At 35.1% G+C, this 14513-nt stretch overlaps 1 protein-coding gene across 1 annotated transcript in view; it reads right to left on the bottom strand.

Moving 5' to 3' along the window:
• Positions 1-8670: 8670 nt before the first annotated feature.
• Positions 8671-14513, bottom strand: part of STPG2 (sperm tail PG-rich repeat containing 2) — a 270505-nt gene continuing 264662 nt past the window's right edge. The window contains 1 exon segment of the mRNA XM_024736227.1: positions 8671-8783. Within this exon segment, the coding sequence (XP_024591995.1) occupies positions 8671-8783 (113 nt within the window).

Raw genomic sequence — 14513 nt, 5'->3', positions numbered from 1 at the left:
AAAAAGTAAAACTATTTCTGTTTGCATAAACTTACAGAAAATTCCAAAGATGCCACAAAAAAACTTAGAAATAATAAATGAATTCAGTAAAGTTGCAGAATAAAAACATGAACATATAAAAGTCAATTATGTTTCTATAAACTAACGAAAAAAATCTAAAAAACAAATAAAGGAAACAATCCCACTTATAATAGCATAAAAACTAATAAAATACTTAGGAATAAATGTAACAAAGGAGATAAAATAACTGTATACTGAAAATTATGACATCAATGAAAGAAATTGAAGAAGACACAAATAAATGTTAAGATATCCCATGTTCATGGATTGAAAGAATCAGTAATATTAAAATAACCATTCTACTTAAGTCATCTATTGAATCAATAAAATCTCTACCAAAATTTCAATGGCATTTTCACAGAAACAGAAAAAAACATCCTAAAATCTGTATGGATCCATATAAGACACTGAGTGTCCAAGGTACTCCTGAGGAAGAACAACAGAGCTAGAGACATCACACTTTTTGATTTCAAACTACATCACACAGCTATAGTAATAAAAACTGGCATAAAAACAGGCACATAACAAATGGAAAAAACTAAGAACCCACAAATGACCTGTTTCATATATGGACAAAAAATCTTTGACAAGGGTACCAGGAATACACAGGGGGAAAGGTGTTGTCGTTCAGGTCCCAAAGAAGAGGTGGACAGGGAGAAAGTATTTAAACAGATGAACAGCAGGGGACTCAGGACTCCAACAGTCAAGAGTCCCAAACCTCTGCCCGTCCACATATTTATTTACTGGATACACAATGAGTTTATTTTTCAGCTAGTAAAAAATAGAAATCAGATACAGATCATCGGCTTCAAAATATGTTTTGGTCTGCAGGCAAGCTCATACAAAAACATTTGTGAGCCCATTAAAGTAATTAAATTGTTCAAGCTTTTCTTGTTCTTAAACAATATGAACAAGTCGTTCCAGGATGCTTAATTCTCTGAACACTTCAAAGAGGGGCTGGAACCATTTGTGATCCTTCAGCCAGATGTCTCTTGTGTGCAAGGACATTTCTGTGTTCTCAAGAATGCTGTCCCAAAACAACCTTTTCATATAAGCTAAACTCTTTGGACACTTTCCACAGAAAGGATATTATCTTCAAAAAATGATGGCTGGAAAACTGGATACACACTTGGAAAACAATGAAACTAGAACTCCTATCTTACACCATTCACAAAAATTAACTCAAAAATGGATTAAAGACTTAAATAGAACACCAGAAACCATAAAATTCCTAGAAGGAACATAGGGAAAAGCTTCCCGGCATTGGTCTTGACAAAGGATTTTTGGATATGACATCAAAAGTATAAGCAAAAATAAACAAGTGGGACTTTATCAAACTAAAAAGCTTCTGCATAGATGCAAAAATCCTCAAAAAATACCAGCAAACCAAGTCAAACAATACATTAAAAGGATCATACACCATGGTCAAGTGGGATTTATCCCAGAGACGCAAGAATTCTTCAATATCCACAAATCAATCAGTATGATACACCACATTAACAAATTAGAGAATAAAAACTATATGATCATCTCAATATATGCAGAAAAATATTTTGACAAAATTCAACACACATTTTTGAAAAACACTCTCCAGACAGTGGACATAGAGGGAAGATACCTCAGCATAATAAAAGCCATATATGACAAACCCACAGCTAACATCATACTCAACAGTGAAAAGTTGAAAACATTTCCTCTAAGATCAGGAACAGGACAAGAATGTCCACTCTCGCCAATTTTATTCAATATAGTTTTGGAAGTCCTAGTCATGGCAGAGAAGGAAAAGGAATCAAAATTGGAAAGGAAGTAAAACTGTCACTGTTTGCAGATGACATGATACTATACACAGAAAATCCTAAAGATGCTGCTAGAAAACTACTGGAGCTCATTAATGAATTTGTTAAAGTTGTGGGATACAAAATTAATACACAGAAATATTGTGCATTTCTATACACCAATAATGAAAGATCAGAAAGAGAAATTAAGGAAACAATCTCATTTACAATCACATCAGAAAGAATAAAATAACTAGCAATAAACTTACGCAAGGAGGCAAGAGACCTGTACTCCAAAAACCAAGACATTTATATAAATAAAAGATGAGAGAACCATCCCCTATGATTATTTTGTTACTGTCGATTTCCCCTTTTATGGCTGTTAGCATTTCCCTTATGTATTGAGGTGCTCCTATGTTAGGTGCATAAATATTTACAATTGTTATATCTTCTTCCTGGATTGATCTCTTGATCATTATGTAGTGTTCTTCTTTCTCTCTTGTAATAGTCTTTATTTGAAAGTCTATTTTGCCTGATATGAGAATTGCTCCAGCTTTCTTTTGACTTCCACTTGCATGGAATATCTTTTCCCATCCCCTCACTTTCAGTCTGTATGTGTCCCTAGGTCTGAAGTGGGTCTCTTGTAGACAGCATATATACAGATCTTGTTTTTGTATCCATTCAGCCAGTCTATGTCTTTTGGTTGGAGCATTTAATCCATTTACATTTAAGGTAGTTACCGATATGTTATGCTCCTATTACCATTTTTTAAATTGTTTTGGATTTGTTATTGTAGGTCTTTTCCTTCTCTTGTGTTTCCTGCCTAGAGAAGTTCCTTTAGCATTTGTTGTAAAGCTGGTTTGCTGGTGCTTAATTCTCTTAGTTTTCGCTTGTCTGTAAATGTTTTAATTTCTCCGTTGAAACTGAATGAGATCCTTGATGGGTAGAGTAATCTTGGTAGTAAGTTTTTCCCTTTCATCACTTTAAATATGTCCTTCCACTCCCTTCTGGCTTGCAGAGTTTCTGCTGAAAGATCAGCTGTTAACCTTGTCAGGATTCCCTTGTATGTTATTTGTTCCTTTTCCCTTGCTTCTTTTAATATTTTTCTGTTGTATTTAATTTTTGATAGTTTGATTAATATGTGTTTGGCATGTTTCTCCTTGGATTTATGGAGTATGGGACTCTGCACTTCCTGGACTTGACTATTTCCTTTCCCATATTAGGAAAGTTTTCAACTATAATCTCTTCAAATATCTTTTCAGTCCCTTTTTCTCTTTTTCTTATGTGACACCTATAATTTGAATGTTGGTGCTTTTAATGTTCTCCAAGAGGTCTCCAACACTGTCCTCAATTCTTTTCATTTTTTTTTCTTTATTCTGTTCTGTGGAAGTTATTTCCACGATTTTATCTTCCAGGTCACTTACCCATTCTTCTGCCTCAGTTATTCTGCTACTGATTACTTCTAGAGAATTTTCACTTAACAAAAAAAAAAAAAGTAGGGAACTTTAACAACCCACTTTCACCTGTGGACAGATCAACGAAAATGAAAATAAATAAGGAAACACAAGCTTTAAATGATACATTAAACAAGATGGAATAATAGACATTTATAGGACATTCTGTCCAAAAACAACAGAATACACTTTCTTCTCAAGTACTTATGGAAAATTCTCCAGGATAGATCATATCCTGGGTCACAAATCAATCCTTGGTAAATTTAAGAAAACTGAAATCATATCAAGTATCTTATCTGACCACAATGCTATGAGAATAGATATCAATTACAGGAAAAAAATCTGTAAAAAGTACAAATACATGGAGGCTAAACAATGCACTACTAAATAACAAAGAGATCACTGAAGAAATCAAAGAGGATATCAAAAAATACCTAGAAACAAATGACAATGAAAATATGATGGCCAAAACCTATGGAATGGAGCAGAAGCAGTTCTAAGAGGGAAGATTATAGCAATACAATCCGACCTCAAGAAACAAGAAAAATCTCAAATAAACCACCTAACCTTACACTTAAAGCAATTAGAGAAAGAATAACAAAAAAAACTCCAAAGTTATCAGAAGGAAAGAAATCATGAAGATTAGATATCAATGAAAAAGAAATGAAGGAAAAAATAGCAAAGATCAATAAAACTAAAAGCTGTTTTTTTTAGAAGAAAAACAAAATGATAAACCATTATCCAAATTCATCAAGGAAAAAAAGGGAGAAAACTCAAATCAACAGAATTAGACATGAAAAAGGACAAACAACAACTGACGCTGCAGAAATACAAATGATCACGAGAGATTACTACAAGCAACTATGTGCCAATAAATTGGACAACCTGAAAGAAATGGACAAATTCTTAGAAAAGCACACCCTTCCAAGACTGAACCAGGAAGAAATAGAAAATATAAACAGACCAATGATAAGCACTGAAATTAAGACTGTGATTAAAAATCTTGCAACACACAAAAGCCCAGCACCAGATGCCTTCACAGGTGAATTCTACCAAACATTTAGAGAAGAACTAACACCTATCCTTCTCAAACTCTTCCAAAATATAGTAGAGGGAGGAACACTCCCAAACTCACTCTATAAGGCTAAAATCACCCTGATACCAAAACCAGACAAAGATGTTACAAAAAAAACTACAGACCAATATCACTGATGAAAATGGATGCAAAAATCCTCAACAAAATACTAGCAAACAGAATCCAACAGCACATTAAAAGGATCATACACCATGATCAAGTGGGGTTTATTCCAGGAATGCAAGGATTTTTCAATATACGCAAATCAATCAAAGTGATGCACCATAAAACAAATTGAAGGATAAAAACGATATGATCATCTCAGTAGTTGCAGAAAAAGCTTTCAACAAAATTCAACACCCATTTATGATAAAAATTCTACAGAAAGTAGCCATAGAGGGAACTTATCTCAACATAATAAAGGCCACATATGACAAACCCACAGCCAACATCGTTCTCAATGGTGAAAAAGTGAAACCATTTCCACTAAGATCAGGAAAAAGACAAGGTGGCCCACTCTCACCACTATTATTCCACATAATTTTGGTGGTATTACCACAGCAATCAGAGAAGAAAAAGAAAGAAAGGGAATCCAGATCAAAAAAGAAAAGTAAAACTGTCACTGTTTGCAGATGACATGACACCATACACAGAGAATCCTAAAGATGCTACCAGAAAACTACTAGAGCTAATCAATGAATTTGGTGAAGTAGCAGGATACAAAATTAATACACAGAAATCTCTTGCATTCTTATACACTAATGATGAAAAATCTGAAAGAGAAATTAAGGAAACACTTCCATTTACCACTGCAACAAAAAGAATAAAATACCTAGGAATAAAACTATTTAAGTAGACAGAAGACCTGTATGCCGAAAAATATAAGATACCAATGAAAGAAATTAAAGATGATACAAACAGATGGAGAGATATACTGTATTCTTGGATTGGAAGAATCAACATTGTGAAAATGACTATACAATCCAAAGCAATCTACAGATTCAATGCAATCCCTATCAAACTACCAATGGCATTATTTACAAAAGTGGAATAAAAATTTTCACAATCTGTATGGAAACACAGAAGACCTCGAATAGCCAAAGCAATCTTGAGAAAGAAAAACAGAGCTGGAGGAATCAGGCTGACTTCAGACTATACTACAAAGCTACAGTAATCAAGACTGTATGGTACTGGCAGAAAAACAAATATAGAAAAATGGAACAGGATAGAAAGCCCAGAGATAAATCCACACACATATGGTCACCTTATCTTTGACAAAGGAGGCAAGAATATACAGTGGAGAAAAGATAGCCTCTTCAGTAAGTGGTGCTGGGAATACTGGACAGCTACATGTAAAAGAATGAAATTAGAACACTTCCTAAAACCATAAACAATAATAAACTCCAAATGGATTACAGACCTAAATGTAAGGCCAGGCACTGTAAAACTCTTAGCGGAAAACATAGTCTGAACACTCTATGACATAAATCACAGCAAAACCCTTTTTGACCCACCCACTAGAAAAACGAAAATAAAAACAAAAATAAATAAATTGGACCTAATGAAACTTAAACACTTGTGCACAGCAAAGGAACCCATAAACAAGACGAAAAGACAACCCACAGAATGGGAGAAAATATTTGCAAATGAATCAATTGACAAAGGATTAATCTCTAAAATATACAAGCAGCTCATGCAGCTCAATATCAAAAAAACAAACAGCCCAATCCAAAAATGGGCAGGAGACCTAAATAGACATTTCTCTAAAGACGATACACAGATTGCCAACAAACACATGAAAGGATGCTCAACATCACTAATCATTAGAGAAATACAAATCAAAACTGTAATGAGGTATCATCTCACACCAGTCAGAATGGCATCATCAAAAAATCTACAAACAATAAATGCTGGAGAGGGTGTAGAGAAAATTGAACCCTCCTGCACGGTCAGTGGGAATGTAAATTGATACAGCCACTATGGAGAACAGTATGGAGGTTCCTTAAAAAACTAAAAATAGAACTACCATACGACCTAGGAATCCCACTACTGGGCATATATCCTGAGAAAACCGTAATTTAAAAGAGTCATGTACCACACTCTTCACTGCAGCTGTGTTTACAATAGCCAGGACATGGAAGCAACCTAAGTGTCCACTGATAGATGAATGGATAAAGAAGACGTGGCACATATATACAATGGAGTATTACTTAGCCATAAAGAGAAATGGAATTGAATTATTTGTAGTGAGGTGGATGGATCTGGAGACTGTCATACAGAGTGAAGTAAGTCAGAAAGAGAAAAATAAATACAGTATGCTAACACATATATATGGAATCTAAAAAAAAAAACAACAACGGTTCTTAAGAACCTAGGGGCAGGACAGGAATAAAGACACAGATGTAGAGAATGGACTTGAGGACACAGGGAGGAGCAAGGGTAAGCTGGGATGAAGTGACAGAGTGTTATGGACTTATATATACTACCAAATGTAAAACAGATAGCTAGTGGGAAGCAGCCGCATAGCACAGGGAGATCAGCTTGGTGCTTTGTGTCCACCTAGAGGCGTGGGATAGGAAGGGTGGTAGGGTGACAGAAGATGGAGGAGATATGGGGATATATGTATATGTATAGCTGATTCACTTTGTTATAAAGCAGAAACAAACACAGCACTGTCAAGCAATTATCCTCCAATAAAGATGTTAAAAAAAAGAAACTTTTCCTTTCAAGAAGAAAAATTATGAAAGAAAATTATTTGCTCAAAAAAATTATTTGTTCAAAAAATTAACAGAAACAAGTGGTGTTGGAAAAACAAAAATTTACAGACAGTCCTCAACAGAAAATTAACCTTCTACTGCAGTATTGTATCTACTATATAATATATGGATATATTAGTTTGACATTTTAGGCATTACCTTAACTAAACCTCATTATTAAATCCATAAATGTTTTTTTCTGACACGGAAAATAATATTCCACAAAAAATGACTGAGGAAGTATAAATATAAATCATAAAATCTCAGTGAAAGAAAAAGCAATAGCATCTTTAAATACTAAGAATACTAGTGGGTACATCTTCTATGACAAATGTAGCACAAAATGAAAAAGTATAACATCAGATTTACTGGCATTTATCATTTGTGGACACCGTTAAAACCAGTTTTCAAAAGGAGTGGGGAAGCAATCAGTTAAAGATTTTCTATGATTTAATACGATCAACTGAACATCTATAATATCTAACTTATTAAGACTAATAGTTTACTGATCAATACTTGCTTAAAGACCTTTCCTCACTATACCCAACAATCAAGAGTAAATATGTCATAAACTTTGCCAAATCTCTATCAGTTCCCAATTTGCAAGACTTGCCTTACATTACAGAGCCAAGGCCCTAAAACACTGTATATATATAAAATGTATCGCCCCTTGACTTTCACCTTCTGAACTACTACTAAGACTCTGTCTAGCAGATTTTCCCTTTGTGAAGTAAGTCTTATAAAATTTAGATTTGCTTATCAGTAGAAAGTAACAGTGATATTTTGGGGGAATCAACAGCCAACAAGTAAAATAACAAGTCTTTCATTATTCTTTTTTCTCCCTTTTCTGATATTATATTATAAATGTGCTTTTGACAGAATGCTGAAAAATTCTTTGGATTATGACATTTTGACAAAGTAGAAAAACATACATTCAATAAAAATAAATTTGTCATTAACTAACCCAAATAAGAACATTCATTATGGTTTTCACTCTTAATTGCTATCAGCCAATAGGAAAACCTTTTCACACCAAATGGGGAATAAAACCCTAGAGTGAACACAATTTCTAAAACCCTTACAATCAGAAGACCCACAGCACAATGAGACATTTATTTATTATGAATCTAAACCACCTGCATTTATTAAAAGAAAATAAAAGATCAATACCTGGTTTTATTGGATCCACAGGGCTTTCTTCTTCTGAGCTCGCTAATAAATTCTTGATTTCAATAAACATTTGGAAATTTCTATTTCAATTTGTGTATGTAAACAAGTAAATATTTAGAGTTGTAGGGATATAAAAATTATACATATTTGTGCTGTAGAGGCTATTTATAGACAAATTGTTAAATAATTCTTAAATTCTCAAATAATTCTTTCAGAAATGTCAGAATTTATCTTTAAAAAAGTCTTTCTTAGCCAAAAGATTTTGGTTAGTAATAAGAATAGAACATATGGAAAGGACTTTAATGAAGACATTTCCAGTACTTTCTGGAAATTTTTCCATTCTTGTGTTATTATTAAAAGAGAAATATCATTGACAAACCTCATGTCGCTGGACCAGGAGTAATCTCTTTGGAATCTTTAAAACGCTTTGATGCTTTAACAAATAAGGGTATGGAGCAAGATTTCTTTAAAACAGGATTGTATGTTGCAGGCCCTAAGAGAAAACAAATGTAAAAATAATAAAGCATGTTTTAAATGATTGATCTTGGTCACATGTATATTATTCTTAGATTTGTTATCTTAACATTTATATTCAGCATCACTCTTGAACCCATCCTTTTGAATGCTTAAAGTCATTCAGTTCAGGGATTTGAAATATGATCAGCATAAAACACAAGCATACCTCCTTTTATTGCACTTTACTTTATTGCACTTTTCAGATACTGTGTTTTTTACAAATTCAAGGTTTGTAGTAACCCTGCTTCTAGCAAGCCTATCAGCACCATTTTTCTAATAGCATTTGTTCACGTACTTCTCACAATATTTCAAACTTTTTCATTATTAAAATTATATCTGTTATGGTAATATATAATCAGTGATCTTTGATATTACTATTTTAATTGTTTTGGGGTAGCACAAACCGTGCCCATATAAGATAGCAAACTTAATTCATAAGTGTTGTGTGTGTTCTGATTTCTTCCCCATCTCTCTCTCTGCCCTTGGGTCTTTCTATTCCCTGAGACACAACAATATTGAAATAAGGCCAAGTAGCACCCCTACCATGGGGCACTAGAAATCAAATGCTAGAAATGATAAAACTTAGTGAGGAAGACATGTCAAAACCTGAGATAGGGGCTTCCCTGGTGGCGCAGTGGTTGAGAGTCTGCCTGCCGACGCAGGGGACATGGGTTTGTGCCCCAGTCTGGGAGGATCCCACATGCCGCGGAGCGGCTGGGCCCGTGAACCATGGCAGCTGAGCCTGTGCTCCACAACGGGAGAGGCCACAACACAGAGGGGCCCGTGTACCGCAAAAACACAAAAACAAAACAAAAAAAACTTGAGATAGGTCAAAAGCTAGGCCTCTTGCACTAAATATTAGTCAGCCAAGATGTAAATGCAAAGGAAAAGTTCTTGAAGGAAATTAAAAGTGCTCTTCCAGTGAACACATGAATAATAAGAAAGCAAAACAGCTTTAATTCTGATATGGAGAAAGTTTTAGTGGTCTGGGTAGAGATCAAACCAGGCACAACATTCCCTTAAGCCAAAGGCTAATACAGAGCAAGGCCCCAACTCTCTTCAGTTTTGTGAAGGCTGAGAGAGGTGAGGAAGCTACAGATGAAAAGTTTGAAGGTAGCAGATGTTAGTTTAAGTAAAGACGCCGTCTCCATAACATAAAAGTGCAAGGTGAAGCAGCAAGTGCTGACACAGAAGCTGCAGCAAGTTATCCAGAAGTTCTAGCTATGATAATTAATGAAGGTGGCTACACTAAACAACAGATTTTCACTGTAGACAAAACAGCCCTCTTTTGGAAGAAGATACCATCGAGGACTTTCATGTTGGGATGGCCAAAAGTTTCGTTTGGTTTTTTTCTGTAAGATGGCTCTAGTAGCACTTAGTTGTCTTTAACTTCATTCAAAACAATCTTGTTCGATTGTATGTGACAGCTGTCATATCAGCGTGCATTTAAAAAAGACATCAAAATTGGTGAATTCTTCTGTAGCCATTTTAATATTGAAGATGGAAGGAAAAAAGCAACATTTTTGGCATATTACGCTTTATTATTTCAAGAAAGGTAAAAATGCAACTGAAACGCAAAAAAATGATTTGCCCATGAAAAAGGTGTATGAAAGTGTATGAAAAAGGTGCTGTGACTGACTGAACTTGTCAAAAGCGGTTTGTGAAGCTTCGTGCTGGAGATTTCTTGCTGGATGATGCTCCAGTCGGGTAGACCAGTTGAAGCTGATAGCAATGAAATTGAGACATTAATTGAGAACAATCAATGTTATACCACGTGGAAGACAGCTGACATACTCAAAATATCCAAATCAAGCGTTGAAAACCATTTGCACCAGCTTGGTTATATTAATCACTTATGATTGGTTTACACGTAAGTTAAGTGAAAAAAACCTTCTTGACCATATTTCCACATGCGATTCTCTACTTAAACGTAATGAAAATGTTCCATTCTTAAAACAAATTGTGATGGGCGATGAAAAGTGGATGCTGTACATTAATGTGGAACGGAAGAGATCGTGGGGCAGGTGAAATGAACACCACCAACCACACCAAAGGCCGGGCTTCATCCAAAGAAGTTGATATTGTGTATATGGTGGGATTGGAAAGGAGTCCTCTATTATGAGTGCCTTCCGGAAAATCAAACGATTAATTCCAACAAGTACTGCTCCCAGTTAGACCAACGGAAAGCAGCACTCAACAAAAAGCGTCCAGAATTAGTCAACAGAAAACGCATAATCTTCCATCAGGATAACACAAGACCACATGTTTCTTTGATGACCAGGCAAAAACTGTTACATCTTGGCTGGGAAGTTCTGATTCATCTGCCGTATTCACCAGAGATTTCACCTTTGGATTTCCACTTATTTCGGTCTTTACAAACTTCTCTTAATGGAAAAATTTCAATTCCCTGGAAGACTGTAAAAGGCACCTGGAACAGTTCTTTGCTCAAAAAGATAAAAAGTTTTGGGAAGATGGAATTATGAAGTTGCCTGAAAAATGGCAGAAGGTAGTGGAACAAAAGGGCAGATATGTTGGTCAATAAAGTTCTTGCTGAAAATGAAAAATGCGCCTTTTATTTTCACTTAAAAACTGAAGGCACTTTTTGGCCAACTCAATAGCTAGCGAGGAGAAGTCAATGCCTGGCTTCAAAGCTTCAAGGACAGGCGGACTCTCTTTGTAGGGGCTAATTACCTGGTGACTTTAAGTTGAACCCAATACTCATTTACCATTCCAAAAATCCTAGGGCCTTTAAGAATTATGCTATATCTATTCTGCCTGTGCTCTATAAATGGAATAACAAAGCCTGGATGATGGCCCATCTGTTAACAACATGGTTTGCTGAATATTTTAAGCCCACTGCTGAGACCTACTGTTCAGAAAAAAAGATTCCTTTCAAAATATTACTTTACATTGACAATGTACCTAGTCACCCAAGAGCTCTGATGGTGATGTGCCATGAGATTAATGATGTTTTTATGGCTGCTAACACGACATCCATTCTGCAGCCCACGGATCAAGGAGTCAGTTTGACTTTCAAGTCTTATTATTTAATAATTATATTTTGGGAGTTTTCTGGCAGTCCAGTGGTTAGGACTCTATGCTTCCACTGCAGAGGGGCCCAAGTTTGACCCCTGGTCTCCTGGTTACGGCACTAAGATCCTGCAAGACACGTGGTGCAGTCAAAATATAAATATATACTTCAGAAGGATCTAGCTGCCATAGAGAGTGATTCCTCTGACAGATGTGGGCAAGCTCAATTAAAAGCCTTCTGGAAAGTGTTCATCATTCTAGATGTCATTAAGAATATTTGTAAAAATATATATATATATTTTTAATTCATGGGAAGAGGTGAAAATATCAACCTTAACAGGAGTTTGGAAGAAGTTGAATGACTGAGGGATTCAAGACTCAGTGAAGGAAGAAACCGCAGATGTTGAAATAGTAAGAGGACTAAAATTAGAAATGGAGTCTGAAGATGACTGAATTGTTGCAGTCTCATGGTAAACCTTTAATGGATGAGGAGTTGCTTCTTATGGTTGAGCAAAGAAAGTGGTTTCTTGAGATGGAATCTACTCCTGGTGAAGATGTTATGAAGACTGCTGAAATTTTGATAAGAAAGGATTTAGAATATTACATAAAGTTAGTTGACAAAGCAGCAGCAGGGTTTGAGAGGAATGATTCCAATTTTGAAAGAAGTTCTATGGTGGGTAAAATGCTACCAAACAGCATGCATGCTATAGAAAAACCATTCATGAAAGGAAGAGTCAATTGATGCAACAAATTTCATTGTTGTCTTATTTGAAGAAATTGCCACGGCCACCTAGCTCTTCAGCAACCACCACCCTGATCAGTCAGCAGGCAACATCAAGGTAAGACAATATACCAACTACCAACAAAAATAGTATGACTTGCTGAAGGCTCAAAAGATGTTTAGCATCTTTTAGCAATAAAGTATTTTTAAATTAAGGTATGTGCATTTTTTAGACATAACGTTATTGCACATTTAATAGACTACAGTACAGTGTAAACATAACCTTTATATGCACTGGGAAACCAAAAAATTTCTGTGACTCCTGTTATTGGGACATGTGCTTTATTGTGGTGGTCTGGAATCAAACCTGAAATATCTCCAAGATACGCCTGCACAGACCTCTGTGTATGTAATAATTAAATTCAAATCAGAAGTAATTTCCAAAAGAAGAAAACAGTACCCCCTCAAAATATATCTACATAGTGAAAAAAGATACCCAACTCTTTTATTCCTACATATTCATTCACATGTTCAGTGAAGAGGTGATGACTGAACTGCATTGGGGATATGAATAAGATTTAAAGAAGCAGAAAGGTGGTTTAACAGCATTCTGGGCACTAAACATGACAGAAGTCAAGGCATAAATTTACATGGAAAAAGTTTTATGTAGCAAACAGATTGGTTAAATGGAACAGGGCCTAAATCCTAAATAAAGATTTTGTACTAGAGGCCATAGGTTTCAAATTGTATTCTAAAATGTACCAGAAATTCTAAAGAACTGCCCAGGGGACAATGTGTAGGTAAAGCCCAAATACAAGAGGCTTTAAATATTTTCAGCCAAAACAACTACAGATTTACTGTTTTATTTGTTTGGGTCCCATACAAGATTTTATTTAACTGAAGTTGTTTAGTAATTTTTTTTAAAAAAGGCTTTTGAAAACCACTTCCATAGTCTAGCTCTTGAAGGTTTTTGACTAAAGTAAATTCATGAAGAAAGAGATAGTTTAAGAAATAAACTCTGGCAGTAGTTCATAGGATGGAATGGCTGGAAGATGGGCTGTTTCAGGGTCACTAACAAGGAGTTCACTAACATTGATAATGGAAAGGAAGAACAACTCAGAATATTTTCTAAGAAATGTAATAAACATTTAGTATGTACAGTGATTAGAAGAAGATAAAAAAGAAAAGTGGCTATGAAAAGAGTAATACTATGATGGAAATAAAGAAACATAGAAAGAAGGAGGAGAGGAATATCTTGTGCTTGATTTTGAACCAATTATGTTTGAAAAGATGCAGGATATCCAAATAGAAGTGTCTAGAGGACAATCGTAGATATATAACTGAAGCTCATGAGGAAGCTTGCCTGGAGAAAAAGAATGGAGTTATTCACGCAGAGACAATAGTTGAGGTTTCTCTAAGTGAAAGATCACAGAGAGAGAAAAACTAAATAACTAAGGACTGGAACTTGGGGGACTGCACAGAGAGGGAGGAGAAGAATCAAAGAAGGAAACAGTCTAGTTAATAAATCTAGCTACTACAACATAATAGACAGTAAATAGGGACAGGTTATTTCTTTCTCCATTTGCATGTTATCCAATACTTATTTTGAGTGTCTATCACATGCCATGCCTCGCATATGAACAGTGTTAGAGGTCTACTATATCAAATATTTCAAGAGGAGACTTACAGGGAGGTCATTGTAGAGTATATAGGATGTAACTTTAGAAGAGTGGTGATGAATGAAACTAAATTAGAGGGCATTTAAAAGACACTGTGGGAAAGGAAATAAAAACTTGGAGCATAGAATATTGACAATGAACATAAACAGTGAAATACAAGAGTAGATATAAAGATATTAATAGGGAGGAGACCTTCAAGATGGTGGAAGAGTAAGATGCAGAGATCAATTTCTTCCCCACAAATATATCAGAAATATATCTATATGTGGAGCAACTC

This window comes from Neophocaena asiaeorientalis, unplaced genomic scaffold (genome assembly GCF_003031525.2).
Source record: "Neophocaena asiaeorientalis asiaeorientalis breed wild unplaced genomic scaffold, Neophocaena_asiaeorientalis_V1.1 scaffold7, whole genome shotgun sequence".
In the NCBI taxonomy this organism is placed as follows: domain Eukaryota; kingdom Metazoa; phylum Chordata; class Mammalia; order Artiodactyla; family Phocoenidae; genus Neophocaena; species Neophocaena asiaeorientalis.
Note: the sequence above shows the minus strand (reverse complement) of the source record. Positions and strands in the feature narration are given on the sequence as shown.